General features: G+C 37.0%; 1 protein-coding gene across 5 annotated transcripts in view; it reads left to right on the top strand.

Annotated features, from left to right (window-relative positions):
* Positions 1–25,629, top strand: part of CDK14 (cyclin dependent kinase 14) — a 678,842-nt gene that overhangs the window by 334,618 nt on the left and 318,595 nt on the right. For all 5 annotated transcript variants that reach the window (XM_069086180.1, XM_069086183.1, XM_069086182.1 and 2 more), the window contains one exon: positions 16,989–17,112. In XM_069086180.1, coding sequence (XP_068942281.1) covers positions 16,989–17,112 — 124 coding nt within the window. The remainder of the gene's footprint in view (positions 1–16,988; positions 17,113–25,629) is intronic.

Genomic DNA, 25,629 nt, shown 5'->3' with positions numbered 1-25,629 from the left:
GCCATTATTACTGTGTTGGTTTCCATGGGAGGCTACCAACCTAATTACATATTGGCTTCTGCCCCCTGTTTGTCTACTTGGAGACAGTGCAGCTCCCTCAGGTTTACTCTCAGGAACTGCATTGCAGGTGATATCATTTTCCAGGAGCCTGGCAAATTGGCAGATGCCTCCCGGGTATTTCAGTTTGATGTATGAGCTGGTGTTTTTTCCACACTGTGCTGTTTGTTGTCACTTAAATCTATGAATGTAAAATTAAGAAGATCAGAATAATATTTACTAAACCAGCACGCTGTTCATGATGACATTCTTCTGGGTGCTCGACAGAAGTTAAAAGTGGAACAAGACAGTCAACAATTTTCAGAAACCATAGGTTATGTGTAAGCTACAGAGTTTTGATGCTGGTTTTTATTTTGTTTTCAAAAAAGTCTATCTTTGTAATGCATTGAAAAAGCTATATGGTCTCCATAAATATTGCACAAATACTAAAAATCACCCAAATGTAAGTAATAGGCCTAAAGAGACAAGTAAAACAGATACTTTGGGATAAACCTTTGGGGGTAAATAGTAGTTGCTTTTATTCCTGGAAGGACCCATCTTTTAGTCCCATGAGAGCTTTTAAAATTTCATTCTGAAGCCATGCAGATTGCTAAAAAATATGTAACCCCAAAGACTTTATACTTTCTCCACTGCAAACATCATTTCTTTAAAAGTAGATTAAATGAATGTGGGCTCAACTTAATAGTTGAAAAGGCAATTTCTTAACCTGTCACAGGCACCTCAGTTTCCTTATCTGGAAAATGGGTACCTGTATCCAACAGTCCCTACAGAGAGGGCCCAGTGAAATAATACATCAGAAGACCTTTGCAAAATTTAAAATGCTATGGATAATGTCAGTCAGCCTCTTATCTTTTTAATCACCACTAGGGAGATTGTTGTTTAAACAATGAAATAATACATGATCTAATGTTCAAATGACTGATTAAAGAGAGGGAAAAGGATCTTTTAACTTTACTTTTCTGAATAAGCAAGTCTTCTATTGGATCTTAATTTCATTTGGTTTTTGGTTATCTGAAGGCCATTTACCCTAATCTGCTGCAAAAACCATCCGCTAAAGCATCCTTTCGGAACATAGAATATTTGTGACCATTAGAATATACTATGAAAAAATAATGTCTGTGTTAAATCTCTGGGAATCGTTTTCTTGTTTTAATTGCTTAGGGAACTGTCTACCACACAAACTGTTTTCCATAATGAACACTCACCCTTAACTAATGGTTTCATTTTTATTTTTTTTAAAGTAATATCTATTCTTGACAAATGGATAATTTCAACAGTTAATTACCAATCTGGAAATTAACAACCTGAGTCAAAAGCCCGAGGACATTGGCCTTGTTATAAATATTTATGTTTGTTAAAAGTGTAACAACTGATTTCTGCCACTGTGTCATTGGGTGCCTCAGAAATTAGTTAGTATTTACATATCTCTTGTTAGTGTTTTATTGTTCTTTTTAAACTAGCCATTTGCTATTAATGCTCTTAGGTTTGGAACCTAGTTGTTAAGTTAGAATCCGTTGTTGTGCATTACCAGAAAAAATACATTGTTTTTTTGGGGGGGGAGTTCTTAAATAAAATGAGTAATTTTTTAAGATATTTATTGACCAGTTAATTAAAGGAAAATTCCAATCAGAAACCAATCCTTCCCTCTAACTAAATTAATTCAGTTTTCAGTTGTTTCTTTAAAAATTAAGAGTATGATAATGAATAATGAAATTTCTTTCAGAAAAGATTAATTGATACTGTCTCAACTTGATATCTGGAAATGCTAATGTGTAAAGGTTATTCATGAAATGAGGAGAAATCCACTTGCATCTTCATGAGATGTGTTTCCAGTTGAGTGTTATCATAATAATATTACTATGAGTGTTTTCTGAAAGAGTAAAAGAAATTTTCTCTATTATAGTAATGTTTCTAGTTCTCTAACATTTGGGAAATGTTTTGGAATAACTGAAATTGGCCAAAGTATTTTTGAAATGGCCCATCATGTTCCATGAGGTATTTGAAGTGCTATTGCAAGGAGACTAATTTTTTTCCATTTCAATAGATATGCTAATTAGGAAGGTATGAAGTTTATTACGGTTGAAAAGTTGCTATTTTTCATTCATAGTCCAGAGAACAAGCAGGTGTATTGCAGACAGAATAATGTTATGCCAAATTAAGGTTGTCTTATACAGATGGCATTGAGAATTGATTTTTAAATGAGACTTTCTGGTATTCAGATATTGAGCATGTCACCCATTTTCACTATATTCTCTGCTAGAGTTCTCATTTAGCCAGTAATGACTTACTACCATGCATCATGGTGACTATGACAGCCTTTCCCTTCTCTGTATTTTGAAAAATAGGATTACTTCCTAAGCTTGAGAGTGTGCTGAAAAACTCCCTGCCAAAATGTTTAGTGAATATTTATGTTTTATCTGTTCCTCTGCAATGCATTTTTTTCTTATATTAAAAAAAATCCAACCATACCCTATTCAGAAAGAGAAAAGAACAAATAGTTTTAAAAGCAATATTGAATAACATCAGTCTACCTCAAGGTGAACATTAGGAATCAGAGCTCTGATTCCTGTTTGTTCTGGGGAAACCAGAGTACCTTGATGAAACAAAATAAAAACAAAAACAAAAAAATAGATCAGGTCCAGTTATTAAGATTGGGCATATCATTGATTTCATTGCCATTGTCTACTAAGCTGGATAGGACTGTTTGGAAAAGAGAAGGAATCAAGGCCTCTGAATCCTTTCTCCCTGGCAGGTCTTCAGAAACACATAAAAAAAATTAGCAAAAGAAGAAAATGAAGGAAACATTTCAGTACATTTCTCAAGTGTGGAGAGAGAAGAGTTAGCTGGAGTAGCGTGCAGTGGGCAGTCACCCTCAGAAGAATGGAGAAATCACAATTTCATGCTTTCTTTCCTAAAACATATAAAATTTACTATTAAAAAAGTTCTGACTTCACACTTTCTTGGGTTGCCTCCTGGGAAAGACAGATTCCATCCATGACCACTTGATTCATATAGTTTAAGATCACAAAATTCAAACCAAGGTAGCCTGCATTAGTAAAGGGTGATGAGGATCCTGGCATCAGAAATTTAGAGGTAGGAAACATATTTTTATGGATAAGAAACGGCCCAAGTACGATTTTTCTAGATTCTCATAGACTCATAGGATCATAGCTCTAGAGGTGGGATTTTACCCATGAAGAAATTGAGATCCTAGCATGTTAGCTGAATTTCCCAAAGCCAAACAGATAATTATTATAAAAGGATTAGAACCCAAGTCCTCCGACCTCAGAGTCAATGTTCTTTCTACTGTACTGCTGATTGTGTTAGAAATTAACTGAGTCTCTTCTACTATCGTTTTCCTGTGCCTAACAAAGCCTTGCTAATGAACGTTTTCTGTCAGGTGAGTTCACTTCCCAGCTACAATCCCCATGGGACCCATTGCTTGAACCTTACCTGACCAGGTTGGGGGTGGGAAGAGATAGAACATTCAATCTTCCCTGTCCTCCCTGTCCCTCTCCTTTCCTCCGTCTTTTCCTCTAACTTTTTTTGAAGCACTGCTAGATGAATGTACTAGATGATGGTCTAGGGTACTGGGATATAAGGATAAAAGCTAAGAAATTTTGCAGGGAGCCTCTCTTCCACTGAAAAATTTACCAGGAATCACATGGACCAAAGTTACCCACCAGTTTTTAAATACAAAATTCCAATTGATGTTAAACTTTTTTTTTCCCCCTGCATGCAGCGGATATATATGGACTCACTCTTTCTGTTAGACTGTGGCTGTGGTTTCAGTCTGCCTTACTTATTCCCAAACACATCACAATCCATATGAATTTAGTACTTATTAATTCTGATAATAAAGCCTTTAAAAGATCCTGCTTTCCTATCATTTTCCTTAAAAATACACAGAGAACAAGCCCCTTCATAGAGAGATGAAAGCAGATTTCCTGAAGAAAAAAAAATGGTCAGAGAAATTCTGCTGACCCAGTTCATTAGTTTGTGCTCACTCTGACATATTCTTTGCTTCTAGAAATAATGCAAGTCTAGATCCTGGTGAGGCTACTTTCTTGAATCAACCTGCAATGAGGAAATTTAGGATCACAGGATTTAAAACCTGAAGAGATTCTGGAACTCATTTGGGCCAACCACTTTATTTCAATGTGAAGAAGTAGAGACCTAGACAACTCATGCCCAAGGTCATAATGCTCATTTGTAACCCAAAATGTGGATGTTTGAAAAAAAAGACTCTATCTGAGCAGTTGTTCAGGTACATTTCTTAGAGACTTATGTTGGACAGTTATAAAATTCAGACATGAGTTGACTACCTAGAATAGAACTTCATAACTATTTTTTTTCTGTCTGATGGACCTCTTTGGAAGGCTAGTAAAGGCCATGGACTAATTCTCAGAATCATTTTTCAAAGTGTTAGAAATAAAAATCTATTGAATTATATAAGCAAAATATAAGATAATATAGATAAATTAATATGTAGTTTTCTAATCAGTATGAAGCCTTTAAGAATCCTTATATACTGTGTAATGACTTTGTTTCTTTTTGTGTTTGACACCTCTGATCCAGCCAGTTTTATTTGACTGTAAGTTGCAGAGTTGATGTTGACCTGCATTGGTAGAGAAATTTTTCTTGTCTAGGAGTTCCTTATGTTAATGAAATTATAGGTCCAGGTCCTATCCCCTTATGCCTTATAATTCACTGCTAATAAATTTGAAACTGGGAAATATATCCTGAATGACCCATCGGTGGCAAGTGATGTAGAGGAAAGAAAATTTGATTTGAGAAAGACAATGGTTTACATCCTGACTTAATACCTGTGTGATCTTGGTCGACTTACTCTATGAGAGTCTGTTTTCTAATTTAGAAAATGAAAATATTCACCTGTGAGATCCTTTCTGGGTCTAAATCAATGATCCTGTTGTCTTATATAAGCCTATCTGACTCAAGATGCCCTCTATTTTATTTCTGGTACAATCATATCTAATAACCTTTTAAGGGTAAATCTCTATTAAATTTCCCCTATCAGATTATAAACTTCTTGAGAATAGAGTCTGTATCTTCCTGTTTCTAGTACCTAACACAGTACTTTGCTCATGTGAAAATTTCATATTTTTGCTTTTTGTTAAAAAATGAATAAGCTATGTTATGACTTTTGGAATTGAACCTACCCCTATTGTCTAAATCTAGTCTGCTCTATGTTCTAAAATATTTTAAAATCCTTGTTCCTTTTTTCTTTTGCCAATAGCTTTCCCATTATCTTTCTTTCCCAGAAATTGATATTTACAAATTATATAATTCTGCAGATTTTAAGTGATGAATCACATAGGCACAATTCCTGGTAGGAACATGTTATGAAATCTGGCAAATTATGAGTTGCTTATAGAATCATAGAATATTATTTGGAAGAGACCTCCAGGTTCATCTTGTCCAACCTTTGCTGAAAAAGGAAGCATGGGTATAATTTTATATTCCTTACAAATGATCATTTAGCCTTAGTCTAAAGAGCTCGAGCAGTGTGAGGCCATCTGATTATATCCTGACTACATATAACACAGAAAGTGTTTCCTTTATCCTAGACCAATCTCTGTTCTTCAACATCTGTCCATCACTTCTAGTTTTGCTTTAGCAAAATGATCTCATTCTCTTCCATGTAACAATCTTTCAAGTGTTTGTAGACAGTTATTATTTCTCTCTTGACTCCCATAAACATCCTGTTTGTTTCATCTACCTGCCTTTGTCTGACTTCTCTGGAAATATTCCTGCTTTTCTCAATGTCTTTTCTAAAACTTAGTGCCTCAAATTGAGCATTATACTTCAGGTATGATCTGACCAGGGCAACATGCAGTCAGACTCTTCCAAGTTTACTTCTTCTGTTGTTCATTCCAATGATTACATTAAGGTGTTTCAGGCTATAGTGTCACAATGTTGACTCATATGTTTTTGGTTCCCTAAAACTCCAGGATCTTTTTTTTTTTCACACACAAACTGTATTTGTATAAATGAATTTCCAAAATTTTTAAAAATCCAAGTTTAGTACTTTTTATTTCCCCATTACATTTTATCATGGCAGTTTTGGCTTAGGGTTTCATATGATTTTTATGATCGTGATCTTTTTGGAACCTAATTTGTTATTTAATTACTAGCCCCTCTTTTCAGGTTCTTATTATCCAGAAATTTGATAACTGCTATCTGTACCTTTATTTAAGAAAAATATGGAAAGTGTTCAGTAGAAAAACCATGAGAGCTCTCTACTAAAACCCTCTCTTCATTTTGATTTGAATTAATTAATCACTCTTATTTGGTCCCAGAAATCCAAAATCTACTGAATTTTTATTTCTGTATTGAATAGCTCAAAAGGGGCAGCTGAAAAGAAGATATTTTGGAGAAATCAGAAGACAATATTTCTGGATCAAATTTAATGGAATTGAAATTTTTTAGCCTGAAGTTAATTTAATAGTTTTCAGACTCATTAGGAATTTGTCAAGAATATGAACTCTTTTGTTTCTTTGGAGATAAAGTCCATTCAGTTGACATTTGGGAAATGCTGCCTATTGGAGGCAATGACACAGTTGTATAGTGTGTGGTGTTTTGGACTTAGAGTCAAGGAGACCCGGGTTCAAATCTTGCCTCAGACTCTGTAGCTGTGTGACACTGGGCAAGTTCCTTAACCATTCTCTGCCTCAGTTTCCTCTAATGTGAGAATAATGATAGTCCCTACCTCACTGAGTTATACTAAGGATCATATGAGATAGCATGCTATTATTATTACTACTAAATTCTAGGCACTGTGCTAGGTTACGGGAATGCAAAGACAAAAATTACAAGTCATTTCAATGCCAATTGATCAATACACATTTATTTGGTGCCTTCTCTGATCCAGTCACTGTACTACAGAGCACTGGGAATACAAAGATGAAAATTAGTCCCTGCTTTCATGGCATGTTTGTATAATTACCCTGGAGTGAAAACACGGACATAGATTTGTGAATAAATATAAAGTAATATCGAAATGGTGTAGCAATCACTAAAAAATGTTAGAATCTGAAAAACTTTGTTTAGAAAGTACCACTTGTACTTGTCACCTTGAAAGAGCTGGGGGCTCCATTAGGTGAATATGAGATGAAAAATGGAAACAGGAGGTCAATTGTCATATATGGGGAACATCAAATCATCCAGTTTGACTGGAGGCCTAGAGCCATGCCTAAGCCTGGAAAGATAGATAGTGGCCAGATTGTGAAGGGATTTAAATGTGAAACACAGAATTTTGTTTTATCAGTGAAGCAATGGGAACCACCAAAGCTCCATGAGTAAGGGAGTGACAGATGTGTATTTTTAGGAATATCAATTTGGTGATTGTTTGGAAGGCAGATCACAGAGAAGAAATGCTTAATGAGAAGGAGGGGAGACCACATAGAAATTCATTAGAATAGTTGAAATGAGAGGAGATGAAGTTGGAAGTTACTGTGCAAAATCTGAACTCCATATAAGGAAGGATGGCATAACAATCCTTGAACTTTGGAACAGTTTGCCAATAACAGTGATACTAGCTCTAGGTTTCTTTAAAAACAGAATTTATTTATATTTTAGGATCTGTAGGTTTAAAGATAGGAGTCACCTCAGAGACTACCCACCAGTGAGAAAACTTAGTTTGATATCCTGTAAGTATGGGCAGGGAAGTGCATTACACTATCTCTAGTTACCTCCTAGTTCTATGATTCAGAGAATTTTTAAGTTAGAATGGGTATTATAGGTCAGTTGGTACTGTGGATAGAGCCCTCAGCCTGGAGTCTTGAAGACTCATCTTCCTGAGTTTAAATCTGACCTCAGACACTTACTGTGTGACCCTGGACAAGTCATTTCACTTTTCCTTACTTTCTTCATCTGTAAAATGAGCTGGAGAAGGAAATGGCAAATCACTCCAGTATCCATAACAAAGAAACCCCAAATGGGGTCATGAAGAGTTGGACACGACTGAAAAAAAAGTCTACTTGTTACTTTTTTAAATGAGTTCTCTCCTGGTCTCCCTTTCTTAGAGTACTGAGCTTACTTCAAGGCTCAGCTTGGGTAACCACCTCTACTGGATCCCTCTAAGATCCTTCACTTGTTAGTGAGCTCTCCCCTCTACAAGTATCTTAGATTTATCTTTTATCTGGAGTAAGTGTTTCATCCTCCTTCAATAAGCTCCCCCAGGACAGGTTCTCTGATTTACTTTGTCCTTCTACATGCCCCCTCTTCCAAGCTGGTTTGATGCCCTGCATTCAGAATATACTTAATAAATGATTGTTGAATTGAACTGAATTAAATGAAGAAGCTGGGATCCCTTTGGGAAAGTTAATGACCTGATCCAGTTATGAGAGGGTGAGACAAAACAGAAAATAATGTGTATCCATCTGTTTTTCTAAAATAAAGGTAGATGATAACACACATGTTCCAGTGTCCTAACTATCAACTCTTTTCTTTTACTCCAGACCCTTAAAGTCTGCTGCAGGGCATGTCTGCTCCCCTTGACATGACAAAAGAGACTTGAGTGTTTGGTGTTTTCTTTGCACAGTCACGTGGGAAATGAATCTGCTTGTTCAGTGGTGTAGACCTTATCTAGATGGTTCATGCATTCAAACTAGATTAGTCTAGACATTGGGGGAATTGGAAGAGTGGCTAGCATTCATCCAAGAAAAAAAAAAAAACAGAGCTCTTTTGTGGAGGTAAATTAAAGCCTTGTGTTAGTTGTTGGAGGAATAAGAAATATGGAAACAACTGTGAAAGTATGAAAACTGGCTGGGTTCAAACTTAGGATAATTTGTCGAATAAACTTAGACTTAATTGAAATCTCCATGAAAGCTAAAGGCAAAACAGTCCCAAATAACATTGTAAGCTTTCATTTAAAATGCCAAGGTCTCTGATGTTTTCAATAGTATATTGTTTTTTTTTTTTTTAAAGTTTTGGTTGTGGGATTTATGGTGAGTTTTTATTTTGGGGGAGAGTAGGAAGTGGTACTATGTATGCCATTAGATATAGGAAAAACAGCAACCATAAGTGGTACAGTTCACTGCAAATGCGAGTTAACCCCCAAATTAAATTTCCCACAACTAATTTGAGCAATACAATGAAGTCCTTCAGATGTGCCCCTTACCAAATTACTTTTTGATGTTGTTTCTATTGGAGTTTTGCTGAAGTGCTTTGCTGTAATATTTTTGGCCCACTGAAGATACACACTTAATTTCTAGAGAGGGATAGAGGCAAGTGGGCTAGGCTATCTTTTTTCTGCTGGGGGTGCCAAGGCTGGAGACTCTTTGCCCTCTACTTTGACCCCTACTGTGCATATCACTGTCCTGTTGGAGAGACTCATGACAGGGAATTTTACAGCCAATGTGAATGTTTGCCATTTCAGGCTGAAGCGATCATAAGGAATATGTAGCCATCTGTGGGCATCTTTCCCTGTGAAATCAAAATACCAAGAAAAAATGATTCAAATGGATTTATTTTCTGATATAATATGCAAAGCGAATCCTCACTCATATTGCTTACATCTGAAAAAAAGATTTTTCATAACCAGAAATGAAACTGGCCTTGGTGGACATACTGAATGTTTCCAGACCGGCCATTTGGACCTTTATCATTCCTTTATGTTTTACAGCATAAGCTAATGCAATAAACATAAAATCCTTTAATCATCTGACACAGATATGCCAAAGAGGTCCAATATGTGCATGAAATTATTATATTTTAAGTGACATGAAATATGAATATATCACATTAATACATATAGATTAACAGTACTATTAAGTTTCATTGTGGTATAGTGAAATGATTGATGGCTTGGCAGTCAGGGATATTGTGTTAAGTTCCTGGGTCTGTTTGAACTTGTATAATATCAGTTAGTCTCTCTGGGCTTCAGTTTCCTCAGCTGTAAAATGAGGGTTTTCCCTTCCTACTCTAAAGTTACAATCTCAAGGTTAACTCTTGAAGCTCATTCCCTCCCCCCAAATTTTCTAATGATTCTTCTCTGTCTTTGCTGGTCATATTTCCCTGCACCATGACTTCATGTCAAAGGAAAATGACCAAGCAGAGCTCATGAAAGTGGTCATTTACATAACCAGCAAAGAATTACGCACCTTTCTCATGCAAATATCCGTGGAAAAACTTGGTACAAATCTGTGCATCTGTGACCCATTCCCAAGAATATCCTGAAAGAACAATTTGTGGGGCTTTCTATTTAACTCAGCATGACAATCCATTGGTCAGATCCTTCCCATTAGAAGCCTGGCTATAATAAAGCTTCTAAGTAAAAAGAACCAAAGAAACACCTTTTAAAACATTGTTTTATGGTAAAAAAAAAAAAAGTTGCAATAAGGAGGTTTAAAAAATTTTTTTTTAGTAGTAGGGTATAGATTTTTCTTCTGTCATTTTACAATTTTGTATTGCTTTTTAGTTTAGTGGGAAAGAGATCGGGATTAAAAATGACCCCTTCTCAGAGTTTATTTTAGTAATTTTTTTCCCTTTCTTGATCTTTGTCATTTTTTCCTCAGGATCACAAGGAGGTTGTCATATAACACATAATATTAACACTGGGCTGGTGTGAATTCAGTTCTGTTTGCTGTTGTATAAACAGTTGTGTGTGCTGTGAATACCACGCTCACCACAATACAAAGGAGAAATTAGACTGCTCCAGTTTCTCCGCTATCGACTCCTTTCTCACAGATTGCTGCCCTTTTCTTCAGTAAATTGTTAAAAATTCCTTGCAGTGAGAAGCTGCTTTGATGCAACACTTTATTGATTACAAATCTAAAAATGTAGTGAGTGATGGGCCCTGTGATGTGGAGTTTGTTTCTGCTATGAATACAATTAACTTTGGCCCTGTATAATTGTATCCTCTTCTAACATTGCATTTCATAATCTCTTTTAATGTATTATCTCTTTTGAATTGTTTCTGGATAAACTCCAGTTTCCTATTTCTTCATTAATTAGCAAAGGTATTTAACTGATCCCTTTGGGAACATTCCTTTTGCCTGTGTGGTTCTTAGAACCTTCATAGAAGTATTTTGTTTTTCTGAGTAACTAGCTACAATGTGTCCTTTTGATCATCTCCCCCCCTCCCCATGTTACAGTATCTGTGTCTAGCATTCTTTGTTTCCCAGTAAGAGAATAATGATTATTTAAGTACAAATGAAAAATCATTTCTTAGGATAGTATCTTAAGTTGTCTCAGTCCCCAAGGATGATTTCTATGTTCCTAGCTAGTTGTATGCTTTCTCTCTTATTTTAATGCCCAACTTCATACTTGGATGCTGGATTAATAAAAAACGAAATTCCCTGATTTTCCAAGAGAAATGAAAGGTTTTTTTTTTAAGGTTACCTAGCCATGAACTTCATTGATTTTCAGTTTTCTCATTTATAAGAAAAGAGGGTTGATCCCAGGGTCTCTTTCAACATTCTTTCAGTCATTTTCTAGCAGTGATGCAGATTTTTAAAAAAAATGTTTGGGAAAAACACTTGAGCATATACTGAATGTTCTTCTGAGAAGTTCAGATTTGAAAAAAATTTTTAAAAGATTGCTCAGAAATTATTAAAGGGTAAAAATTAGTAAATAATTGGTCAAAATTGGGCTAAAAAGCATTTGAGTCTCTATTAAGTATGCATTTCTCCCTTCTCTTCTTGCCAAGAACCCTCTTTCCAGCCTAATTTTGATGACAGTTAAAGTTGATCTAGTCTCATCAACTGTTAATTAATGACTCTGCAGGAGTTTGGTCTGGAAGCTGACCAAAACTGCCATCTTACAGCAAAAACAATACACATCCTCACTTACTAATGCTTACATAGTAATGAGAGATATTCCCCAAACAGTGGGGAAGGAGACATCAACAGTTGTACTTAATGATTTATAATATAAAAGAATTTTTGAATTTTAATGGATGAGTTGTAATAAAATATGATTACTTTATTTCAATAAAAGAATTTCATATTGGCATGAAATGATAATGGTAAGAAACTATATGAATTTCTTTCTTTTTTTTTTAAGCAATCGGGGTTAAGTAACTTGCTCAAGGTTACACGGCCAGTTATTTCTGGGTGTGGTGCTGAATATCCAAGCCCGGGATTTGATCTCCAGGTCATCCTGACCCTGGAGCCGGTGCTCTTACTTGCTGAGCCACCTGGCCACTCCTAAGCAATTAGGGTTAAGTAACTTGCTCAAGGTTACACGGCCAGGTGTTTCTGGGTGGGTGCTAAGTGTCTGAGCCCGGGATTCAATCTCCAGGTCTTCTCAACACTGGAGCCGGTGCTCTTACTTGCTGTGCTACCTGGCCACCCCATGATATGAATTTCTTACAGTACAACCAACCTTCTCTTGCTCTAGCTGGTTATTCTAGTTAAATTGTTTGTTTAGTGTAGTTTCTTGCCTTCTTTATGCCTTCATTCATAGTTTTTCTTCCATGTCTGGAGCCTTTTACTCCTTTTTACAAGTTTGATGCCAGAATCATTTTGTTACTAACATTCCTTAAAGGATCCCCAATGTCGTCTTTTTTTTTTAGTGCTAACTTAATACTCTTCATATTCTTCATACTCTGATAATCAAGATCTAAATTTCTTGATTTTCCAAGGTGAATTAAAGGCTTTAAAAAAAAAGAATATTCAGTCAATAAGCACATTGCTCCTACCATCAGGAACCCATATATTTTCAAATTTCTACAGTGACATTTCCATCTATGCTTTTTCCTTGTTAAAAATCAAACACTTGACATTAGGTGAAAAAACATGGAGATGGTATAATATGGCTCACGGAATGATAGAGGTAGGAAGGGCCTTAGAAATTATCTGCTCCTAACCCATCATGTTCCGGTTGGGTTAAGGAGGACTGTCAGGTCGAAATGATTTGACAGAGGTCACACAGATATTAAGGTACAGAACTGAGTTTCAGGTTTTTAAACTCCAAATCCTGTGCCCTTTCTATTCTGTGATGCTATAGTTCCACAGTTTTAAATATGTGGTGATCAGCAAGATGATTTGTCACTTTCTATTCTGGACCCATGATTTAACTGGTTTAGGGAATTCTCAGTGATGAAACTCTTTCAATCAGTGCAGAGATACAGCTATTTCACAATTTATAGATGGATTTACCTGGACATTAAGAAGTTAAACGACTTGATTATGTTCATATAACCAATAGGTTTCAGATATGGGTCTTAAATCAGTGACTTTTAAGACTACCCCTCTATCCTCTATCATAAATTAATAAACTTATTGGACTCATGATATAGCTACACTCTTAAAAGATTATTGAAGACCCCAGAGATCTTTTGTTTATGTGGATTCTGTCACTATATAGTGCAATAGAAGCTTTTAAAAAATCTTAGTATTATTATGATGATACTAGTTTTGACCTTAAGAACTCCCTGAGAAAAGTATCAGGGACATTTAGAGGTCCTGGACCACAATTTGAGTACCACTAGGTGGCGCAGTGGATAGAGTGCCAGGAAGACTCATTGAGTTCAAATTTGGCCTCAGACACTTAGTAGCTGTATGACCCTGGGTAAGTCACTGAACTCTGTTTGTCTCAGTTTCTTATATATAAAATGAGCTGGAGAGGAAATTGATAAACCTTTCCAGTATCTTTCCGAAGAAAATCCCAAATGAGGTCACAAAGAGTCAGACACAACTGAAAAAAAAAAAAACAGAATAAAACCCCTTCGAAACAAAAACACTTAACAACAAACTCTATATATTTTGCAATGATACCTCTTTGTGTAATAGTAAAGTTGGGTTATTATTGACTTTAACAAAGTTATTTAAAAATGACTGGGACTATAATGGCGATTGTGTCTGTATTCCTTATTCAGAAAGAAATTTTGAAATTTTGTTTTTGATGATAGCAAATTTCGATGTAATGAATTAAAGGCTTGGCATGTTTTAATTTAGCTCCAGCCTTGTTTTAGACCATTAGGTATCTGTATCCTTATAATAGCACCTTATCTACTCTTGGAGAAGTAGAGGGCCTAACATCAGTGTGCACACAGCCTAGTACCCAACAAGAGGAACATTTTTGTTGTTAAGATTCTCTGTGCCCTGGGAGCCCCAAGGCAAGTGTTGTCACACAATAAATATGTACTCGGGAACCTGCTGTAATCTAGGCCTTGTCCCTTTGGATTGAAGAGCATTTTCTTCCCTTTATCTCTAAAGCATTAGTGCTTTTACTGAATAGCAAATGGTTCATTAAAAAAAAAAGAAAAAAAATCTGAGTTTACATCTAAGATCTTTTCAATTCTAATTCTTTTTGCATTTTAGATGTGTCAGTTTTTGAAGATCATGTTGAAACTAAAGTAACTTTTAGTTGTCAGGGTGCAGGATGACTTTTACCTCATCTTGATGATGATTTTAGTTATTTAGACAAGGGGCTTTTAAAGGAATTTCTAGCTATTAACCCTGAGTACAGCCTGGGACTTAGGTATAGTCATTTTTAGAAGACAGTACTTGGCCAAAATGTAGTTATTGGCATTGAGTAAACCCAAGCTGTCCTAACAGTATTGTAAGTGTTCTATGAAATATTGATATGAACTGGTTGAAGAGTAATGGTCTACTTTGCAAATAGGATTTGTTTCGAGCATCATAACACTAGGATTTAAAAATTATCTGGAATTTCTATTTGAATACTTGTCCATGATGTAATAATAGATGCAAAAATATTTCAAGGCTAATTCTAGGTTCCAGGTGTTCCTTCCCCATGGGAAAAGATAATTCACAACATAGAGAGTAGAAAGAATGTTGGTGTAGGGCATCTGAGTTCAAATCCTGGCTCTGCTGCTTAATTATGCAGTTCACTTGATTTCCCTGGGCTTCAGTTTCCTTACAGTAAAATGAATTGGTTGGAAGAAAAGATTTCTGAAGTCCCTTCCAGCTCAACATTGAAGCTTCTGTGAAGCTGGGTTCAAATCTTAGTCCTTATTTACCACTGGCATGATCTTGGTGAAGGCACTTTAGTTCTTGATGTCCTCTCTATGTCAGATGAGGTGGTCAGAGGAGATGTTGTATTTCTAGGATTACTTTTCCTCAGTGATCTTATGAACTCATATAAGTTTACAAAGACTCCATGTTGCTACCAACCAAAAATGAAGACAGAAGGAATCTTTCAAGTGTAAAAGTTCAAAGTGGATGGAAAGTAAACCAAAGAAATGAGTGTTCCAGAACTCCAGTTTTAAGGTGGGGGGCATCGAGTAATAAATTTTTAGGAATATATGCAGTGATAGCTAAGCATTTTGGGGGTCAAGTGAATTATTTAAAAATGTACCCTTGATTTAATAATCACAAGATTGTAAATTCTTCAATTCACTTTATACCTTGTAGAATCAGAAGCATTCACTATGGCCTTATTTCACACATCTAAGTGAAAATTCAAAGACAGCTTTGGAATTTTTCTTTCAGATCAACATCAGGTTCTCTTTGACCTTTTAATTTCTTTGTGTTCCTTCCTAAAATCACCCCCTTCCTTATTCCTGATCTGTAATCAGAGAAGATACAAATCAGTCCTCAGGCAACAGTCTAATCTCTTGAAGCCATATGGATAAATGAAAAATAATTACAATTTTATAGGAATTGAACCTTATGTCTATCATCCCCCCCAACCTGTGTATGTTTATGTGTGCAAGATGGTACAATTTAATTCTCAATGTGTTTGCTTTCTACTCCCTCCCTCTTTCTCCTCTTTCGATAAAATATGCCTGTCTAAATGTCTAAATAGATTTGAGGGGCTGAGTATAAGGCAAAAGGAACTAGAACCCCCAAAAATCCCCAAAGCAGAGGGGCTACCTGATTGCTTCTTTTTTTCTTTTCTTTTTTTGAGGGCAATTGGGGTTAAGTAACTTGCCCAAGGTCACACGGCTAGTTGTTTTTGTGTGTGTGTGTGTGTGTGTTAAGTGTCTGAGGCTGGATCCAAACTGAGGTCCTTCTGACTCCGGGACCAGCACTCTACTCACTGTGTCACCTACTTGCCCCCCTCCCCCCCATTGTTTCCTTTTAAAATGGAAAATTTCCAGATGTTGAGTCAGATTTGCATTATTTGTGTTTCACTTCTGGGGGAAATCACTAGAGGATAGTAAGAGAAAATGGTGCCTCATCTTGCCGGTTGGTCCCACCTCCCCACCCCTGACCTCTACACTAAGGCACATGATGTCTGTGATTCTGTTCACTATTCTCTGGCATGTCTGTTACTCCATTTAAGAATGGCATAGAGGAAAAAACCCTGGATTTGGAGTCAGCACACTGAGGTGAAATACTGCTAATGATAGTTACTAACTGTGTGATGCTGGGCAAGCACTTGCTCTCTGGGCCTCACTTTCCTCATTTTTAAAATGAGGGGATTGATTTAGACAACTTGGAAGTACCTTTCCAGCCCACAAGTCCTAGGGTTATATATGAGTAGGTGATTCCATAAGGACCACTGTGACCAGCAGCATTGTGTCAATGGTATGATGTTATATATGGACATATATTAGCATATATTACCTTGTGTACTTTCCTATATACCAGTATTTTCTTCCAGTATCTTTATAGTGTTTGGAATGAATTTTTCTCTCAAACTCTTATTTAAAATTAACAAAACAGAAAATTACAAAGATTTAAATCTCTCATACTTAGATTGGTTTAATAGAAAACAGAATTCAATTGGCTCTAGAACCATCTGGGTGGGTGAGGTATTCCTACTAACTAACAGAACAGGTTGAAATTCCATTACTCCTGTTTCTTGGTGATTCCTGGTTTTCTGAACAGATTCTTCCCATTTTTGTCAGATGATTTGATTTTTCAAAAATCTTTTTGATTCTTATTTTCATATTATGCAATTACTTTTCAAAATGTGTATAGATCTGGTGTTTGTCTGCCTTCAGATTTTAACTGTGTCTTCTCTGCCCTCTCCCCCCCCCCCCAATTTTCCAGTTGTTTTTATTTCAGTTGCTGCGAGGACTGTCTTATATCCACCAGCGTTATATTTTGCACAGAGACCTGAAGCCACAGAATCTTCTCATCAGTGACACGGGGGAGTTAAAGCTGGCAGATTTCGGTAGGAAAGCAGTTAATTATGAGTCTATTTTGTCATGTTGTGAGAATGCCAGGCAGATGGTGGTGTGGATTTTGCTTAGACACAGCTATGGCATTGTAGAGCCTGGTAAAATTTCCTCTGGAATGAAGGATTCATTATAATCCAAATAATGCTTGATAGATTAAGAAGTAGGAAAGGGAAACATCTTTCATACTCAGAGAGAAGGGTGGGGGAGTATGCAGTGGGGAAAGGAAGGAGGGAGGAAGGGAGAGAGAGAGAGAAAAAGGGAAAGACAGAGGGAGGGGGGAGAGAGAGAGAGAGAGAGAGAGAGAGAGAGAGAGAGAGAGAGAGAGATGAATGAGTCTCATTAGTATATTAAGACTGGCAGAAAGGGTTTTGGATTATGACGTCTTTCAAGCAAGATAACAAGTCATCCTCCTGACATTTAGAGGGAATTCACAGCTTCTAATCACTTGTCCGTATCATCACCCCAGGGACATAACCATTGAGCCCAAGGATCCACAAGCTGGGTTAACCTTTTTTGAAGTGACACTTGGCTCAAGAATTTTTAAAGAATTAGGAGAGCAAGCACTGAATGTCATTGAAGAGAAGAGGGTTGTTTTAGCCTACTCATTTTATAAACTGAGGGCAGCTAGATGGCACAGTGGATAGAGCACTGGGATTGGAATCAGGAAGACTCATTTTCCTGAGATCAAATCTGGCCTTAGGTATTTACTAACTGTGTGACCCTGGGCAAGTCACTTAACCTTGTTTGCCTCATTTTCCTTATCTATAAAATGAGATGGAGAAGGCAATGGCAAACCACTCCAGTATCTTTGCCAAGAAAACTCCAAAATGGTATCATAAATAATCAGACAGACTGAACAGCAACAAATTTATAAACTGAACCTTCCACAGAAGTTTTAAAATTCGTTTATCCCACTCTAAGACCATGTTCCTTCAGCCTTTGTCTCTGTGACTTAGGAGACATGCAGGGCTTTGTCCTCCCTCTCCTTGTTCCATCCTCAATTTTCCCCTTCCTTCTTGATGTATTCAGAAATCTCTGAATTGCCCTCACTCTCTGTCATCCAAGCGAGAATGGAGTGTTGAGCAAAGCCTTAACACCCGGGATTGTCATGGAAGCATGATGTGTTGACAGTACATTGCCTCAATTAGTTTTGAATATGTATATTCTGATTAGAAATTTGCTTGGTGAATAGTAGAATGAAATATGGCCCTTGGGACAAAAAGATGCCTAAGGATGTGATATGGGCTATTGCTGTAATACAATTATTTCACCAGAATACAGAAGGGGGCTGGGCAGGAGTGAAAGAAAGAGAGGAGAGAAAAATTCCTTTTGCAAAAATAATATTCTATTGAACTCCAATGAAGTGAGACATTTTGAATAGTCTTCTTGCTCTTTTACTCTTGGATGTCTCTTTTTCGATACATTAATGATGAGAACATTTTGTCATTATGTTGTAGCTTGGTCTTGGTTGTATTGCTTGGGGGAGAAGGGAAGGAAATCTGAGCATTTAGTCTCTTTGATTTTTATAGGTAATTTTAATAGGTAAAACTGGAGAATAAGGTTGGACATTGCCCATTGCTTATAAAAAGCCTAAAAGAAGGGGGCTATGGATGGCTGCTTATCAAGGCCAAAGATCATTGAATTTTACCTTGAACCTCCAGTGCCTGCAGTGGTGTCCTTACTTCATAAGTGTACAATAAATCAGTGAAGCTTAATGGGGATTTTTCTGGTGACATGCCCTAATAGTCTATAAAGCATATGCTTCAAAAGGGTGCCAAAATGTGTGGGTATATAGTTAACTGTTTTGGACATAACTTTGCTTGCATTTTCACAGACTTTCCTGCTTAAAAATTATAGTTTTTTGCAAAAAATTTGTAAATATGTTCACATTTTTAATAGGGATAACTTGTGTGTGTTCACTGAAGAGGCTTTGTTTTCTATTTCTAAGCAATGTAAGGATTGCTAGAACCAGGGGTTTTGTCTTAGAAAGTCTTGCAGACCAATCAGCCCTTTCAGCACATACTAATTTTGTATTTGTACTAGGGAAGAATTTGAGGTGGTTAAAAGCACCAAACAATTTCCCAAATGAATTTGAGGCTATTCATTTATATCTTTTTCACCCCATTGTTTTTCCCAGTGATATTTTATGGTGGAGATTCTTAGAGTAAGTGGCCAGAAAGACCATCACAATGGCTCATGTGATTAGATTGCAGTGTGTACTTCTTGTGATTAATTATGTGCAACAAATGGCATAGGAGATATCGTAGAGGAAATGTATGATTAGAAAAGGAGGCTATGTGGTCAGGGTGGGGGTAGGGAGTAGGGAATTCCCATGAAATGTAGGAAGGCCTAGAGGAATGCCTGTGATACATGGGTTTGCACTTTGGTGGCCCTTTCCAATGGGGCAAAGACAGGAGTTTCAGAGACTGAGAAGGCAGGAATGATTACATTCTGATCAGGATAGAAGAAGGAGAACCCCCATTCATGAAGTCATAGACCTAGCCAATGATTCGGATAGAATGGTCAGGTTCAATAGCAAATTAAATGTTAAGAGAGGGCTCAACTTTGTTATTAAAAAAAAAAAGCGATTCTTTTCAGTGTCGTTAGTTACTGAAAATCGTTAATTGGATCTTCTTGAGTTTCTATATTCAAAACCCATCCCTGGCACAAGGCCTCATAGTCTGTTTATTAAGTGTAACAAGAGTGGTTTATCCACTAATTGGCAATTTACTTGATTAATTTTGCATTATTTTTGTCTTTTAATTAAAATTACTGTGCTTAACTGTGTCTGTGTGAGCATGTGTGCATGTGTGCCCATGAGAGAATGTGAGATGGTGGCAGTTAGATTAGAGTGTCAGAAAAACATACTCCAGGCACAACCAGTTGGTTTCTTTACTTTAAAGCAGATAAAATAAACATCTAGTAGCATCCAAACCCAGGGGTTAGCGTGTGGGAAGGTCTTTACTTATAGCTTTCCTGTGGTGCTTTTTTGGTTTGTGTTTGAAGGATACAGCTCCAGAATTGTGTGTGTGTATGCATTTGGTGTTTAAATTCCTAGTTATGAATTTATTCTGTGCTCAGCAGGTAATAGGTGCTCAACAAATGTGCATGGAATTGAATTATTTGAATGATTTTTGTCTTTTTCCATTTCCCAGGGAAACTTGTGACAACCAGACAGTCTTTATAACTTTTAAATATCTGAGATAAGAGAAATTTAGTGCCTTTGATGGAAATGGAGAAATCTCATTCTGATGGGTGGAGCCAAATTTTGTTTGAATATATTATGCATGGTTTGTTAACAACTGTCATAATACACCAAAGAATTTAAAGAGGCATTTGGTCACTTGAATAAATCCAGAAGGAGTACAACTTTACCCTTTAAAAGACGTCACATTCTGAATATGTGGCAGGCTGGAGTGAGGAACAGTCGTGTTTCATTCAAAAACATCTTTTTGTTCAGCAAACATTTCCTTAGTGTAAGTTACTAAAGATTTTTTGTTTGTTTGAAAAGCTAAGTATGAAGCAGACCTTATTAATACCAACCTTCCAAGGATTGTTGTGGGGATCAGGTGAGGTATCATTTTGGAAAGTACTTTGCAAACCTTAAAGTATGACAGAAATGCCATCATCATCATTGTTGTCATCATCATCCTTGTTATTATATAAATATATAATGAGATATGATTATATAATAATATATTATACAATGTTATTATGTGTATATATAACATCATATAATGTTAATTATATAATGGAAAAATCACAGCCCATATAATTAGGGAACATGGATTCAAATCCATCCTTTTTGAAGCTTACAACCTCTGAGACATTGAGCAAGTTATGTGGTCCTTCCTGAGCCTTCCGTTTCCTCATCTATATAATGAAAGTGTTGGGTTAAATCACCTCTAAAAGGCATTCCAACTCTAGTTCTTCTATTCTTATTTGAATGGAGCAAAAAACTATAGAGACATGACATAGATACACACATACATACACATGCACACATACATACATATAAAAATTACTAACCTGCAAGAAGAAGCATACAAGTGTAAAGTAATAGGAGAAATTTGACACAAGCAGAAAGCTTGTGTAGAGGTAGAAAGTCATTGAAGATCTGACAGAGGAGATGGCATCAGTTTGGGTCCTTGAAGGAAGGGGGGCTCTTCTACATACAGAGATGGATGTGGAGTCCATTCCTTGGATGGTACATGGAGTAGGAAGAGGCATGTGCATGGGGGAAGGCAGGAATTGGAACGGAGCAGAGCTGGTCACTTGCTCTGGAAGAGAAGAAATAGGAAATAAAGCTGCAAAGGTCAACTTGGGTTTGGGGGTAGATTGTGTGGGTTATGGGGCATCTAGGTGGTGATGGGGCAGCTAGATGGTACAGTTTCCTAGAATCAGGAAGACTTATCTTCACGAGTTCAAATGTGGCCTTCAGACATCTATTAGCTTTGTGATCCTGGGCAAATCACTTTAACCTTGTTTGCTTCACTTTCCTCATCTGTAAAGTGAGTTGGAGAAGGAAATGACAAACCACTCCAGTATCTTTGTTGAAGAAACCCCAAATGGGGTCATGAAGAGTTGGACATGACTGGAAATCAACTCAAGAACAGTGCGGTTGTGGAGGTTCTCAAATGCCTGTTAGCAGGAGTTTCTGCTTTATGGGTTACTAATGGGGAGTCAAGAAGTGACTTAATGGAAGTACTATAAAGGAGGAATTGGAGAAGCATAATAAGAAGGAAGAATAGTTAGTTAAATTTGAACAAGTTTCCTTTCTGATATCCATAGGGTCAAAACCTATTAATAGTCTTCTAAAAAAAATTCTTAATTAATTCATTAAACACATTGATTATAAATACTTACCTTGTCTTGTTAAGGGAGCTGTATTTCTTGTTAAAATATTTGCGTACAATTTTTATTATTCTTTTGAACATTTAAGTAGTTGGGAACACTCCCCACACCTCCTCCCCTCCTCTCCTCCCCCATTATACATCATATCCCCCTAATGATTGGGAAGTAACTGATTTGGATGAAGATACAACACCTTATTGACGTTTGTCTCTCTACTAATATGGGTGTTTGTTTTATGGGATCAAGTTCTACTCTACAGAGAAATTAAAGACCAGTTTTGTTTAGCCTAGAGATTATTGTGCAGTGAGTGAAAAGAACGTCAAATCTGAATTCAGAGGACCTGTATTTAAATCTTCACTCTATGCCTTAACTCCCTGTATGACCTTGGGCACTTAGCCTCACTTAACCTGAACTAAGTTTTATCAGTTGTAAAATGGATTTGGATCAGATGACTTCCACTGTCTCTTCTGGTCATAAATTGATGAAGCTAATTTTTCTGATGGCTGACTACACACTACTACTGAGGCATTGTACTATGGTAGAAAGAATTTTGGATTTAGATTTTGCAGAGAGCTGGGTTCAAATTTCACCTCTCACACATGATGACTGACATACTGGGGAAACAATTTGTTTTGTGTCCCTGAACCTGTTTCTTCTTTGATAATAATATACTTTATCTTCCTATTATAAATTATACATTGTAAAGCATTACTTAGCATAGATTATATTTGTCACACATATAACATATATGACCATATATAATAGCATATATGTGATATATACATGCATGTCCATGTGTTCTTTTTTTTTTTTGCCTTTTGGAGGGCAATTGGGGTTAAATAACTTACCCAAGGTTACACGGCTAGTTTTGTGTGTGTGTGTGTGTGTGTGTGGGTGTTAAGTGTCTGACGCAGGAACCGAACTTGGGTCCTCCTGACTCCAGGGCTGGTGCTTTACTCACTGTGCCACCTAGCCACCCCAATGCGTTTTTCTTCTTAATGTGTCCAAAATGACTTTAATTCTTATTCAGTATATGGGGGAAGGGGACGGGAATGTTAAATTGTTAATTATTGATATTTTTTTGTGTAGCTGAGGAATCCATCTATCTTTGTTAACTTCTGATTAAAGCAGTTTTGAGTCCCCACTAGTTGGCTTGTTTCAACAGGTGTCTGGATTGCTAAATGAAATGAATGGAGAAGGTGGAGATAAATGAGAATGGGGTTGCACCCATGTGCTTAGAGGAAATGAGTTAAAGAAAACTTTAAATACCATCTTATCCAACCCCCTCATTTTGCAGTGATGAAATTGAGAGCCCAATGTGTTTGTCACTTCAAGACTATGAAGTGATTTGATGATAAAGTTAAGACTCATACTCAGGTCTCCCAATACCCAAGGCAGTGTTCTTCCCATTGGTACTACCTGGCCTAGTGTAATGCTAATGTAATTTTGAATCTGAAGATCCCTTTGTGTTGGTAAAAGTAGCAGGTACGTAGCACTTAGTAACTGATTGAGCCTCTGTTGGGGAAACAGAAGCTATGAACTCCTGTCTTCTGTTAACTGACCTAACAAGAATGGATTGGCTGAAGGAAGTAGCTATAATGCCGTATATATAAGAAAAGCCCCAGAGAGGCACAGTCAGAATTTCCTTGAGACTGAGATCTGGTGGCAGAGCAGCTACAGAAGAATGGAGAAATGAGTCCTGAGAACTTGTGGTGGTGGAGCTTCTTCTGAACAGGAGCCAGGAACCCGGAATCCGGAGCCAGGAGCCCAGGTGACTAGAGCATGACTGGGACACTGAGGCTTTGTTTGTGGCTCTGTTGAGCCTTGAATTCCCTGGAGCAGAAACAGTGAAGGAGCTGACATGGACCAGACCCTGTGAACGCCAGTGTGGAGCAGGACCTACCCAAAGAACTGGTCAAGGAACTGGGGGCTGTCTGCCATTGAACCCAGGTGACAGACAGTCTGGTGAATCCAGGCAGAATCTGGGACCATGGAAGGGGATCCTGGGAATCTGAGAACAGGCCCCAAGTCAAGATGAAAAGACCTCTCCTTGGATACTGAGTAATTATGGAATTATAGTTTACTAGTGACCTAAGGAGTGGAGGGTTTTGTGTATGATACTTAGTAAGACTTTGCTGAATAAGTGACTCATTATACTTTGAGTATTTTGAAATATTGTTAATGATAAGTGACTGATTGAGTTAATTAAGACTTTGCCCCAAGAGTGGAAGACTTTGTGTACTTTGAGACTACTGATAAGGGACTGATTGAGTTAACTTAAGAGTGACTATTTTACTTTGAGACTATATTGTGAATATTATATTGTGATTTTCTGTGATAAGTTGTAATATGGTGAATGCTGTGTTTTGAATTATGCTGTACCCCGATTTTCCATGGATGTTTTGCTTTTGTTATGGAATAGAGTGATCACTATATGGAGTAATCAGAACCTTAAAAAAAGCTGTTCACAGTAGCAGTTCTTCTGGAAAGCTTCTGTGCATGGCATTACACCTAGTGAGAGACCCTGAAGGTCAAGATCTTGCCAGTTATTACATGAAGCAAGGCACTTCTGAAGGACAACTAAGATCATTTGTGTTACCTTTATTAAGCTACATTTTTTGAGGTGGGCTGTTTAAACTCATTCACCATTTTATAATAGGAAATCAGAGGAATGAGTATATAAATTTTTCTTTCTATTCCTCTACTTGAATATAAATGTCTTGAAGACAAGTTCTTTCACTCTTGTTCCTTCCTATCTCCAGTGCCTACCACTCCCTTTCCCCTCTTTAGCCCATTCTCCAGACAGCTGCCAAAATAATCTTTCCAAATCCCAACTCTGCCTGTGTTGTTCCCCTCTTCCAGAATCTCACATGACTCTTTGTTGCCTTAATGCCATCAAAGCCTTATAACATCTGGTCCCCACTCATCTTTCTGGACTTTTTTAACTTGTAATGTAATGCCAAGGAAAGGCAAATTCCCAAGGTTCAAAATACCAGCATAGGTGCACTCCATTTTATTCAGTGACAAATTAAGAACAGAGAAGATCAAAATATGACATCATTCAAAATACAGCATTTACTAAGTGTGATTAAATAATCTCCAAGTACTACCCTACCCCAGGACCTTCCATTCATTCAATCAATTACAAAGTCCCTGTTCTAAATACTACTCTCCACCCCTAGGCTGTACCTTCATTTAGTCCATCACAAAGCCCCTCTTCTCAAATGGAGATTAGTTTCCAAACATAAGTAAAGTACATTCATTTTTCAATCATAGAACACAAAAAGGTCAAAAGTTCCCCACCCTTGGATCACAACTGAATCTACCCCAGAGTTACAACAAGTTTAAGCACAGCACTTAATACCCAAATGGAGGTCTTTTCTTCATCTTGACACGAGGCATGTTCTCTGCAATCTTAGTTCCTGGGGAGACAAGGCTTAGCAAGGCCACAAGATACATTGCCAGTCCCTTCATTAATTCATCCTCTGTCTGCAGAACAGTCCTAGGACCCCTGAAAACATTAGCAAAACCCTCTCCCAGGATTTCTGTAAACATACAACCAGAAAATCCTTTTTCAGGGCTTCTGAACCAACAGAAAGGTTCCCAGACCCCTGCAACAACAGCACTGTCCTTCACCAGTGGACAGTATTCATTCT

Source organism: Petaurus breviceps, unplaced genomic scaffold (assembly GCF_028583685.1).
Source record: "Petaurus breviceps papuanus isolate PSGF00001 unplaced genomic scaffold, PetGlider_PUasm1.0 178, whole genome shotgun sequence".
Taxonomy (NCBI): Eukaryota; Metazoa; Chordata; class Mammalia; order Diprotodontia; family Petauridae; genus Petaurus; species Petaurus breviceps.
This window is presented reverse-complemented; position numbering and strand designations above follow the sequence as displayed.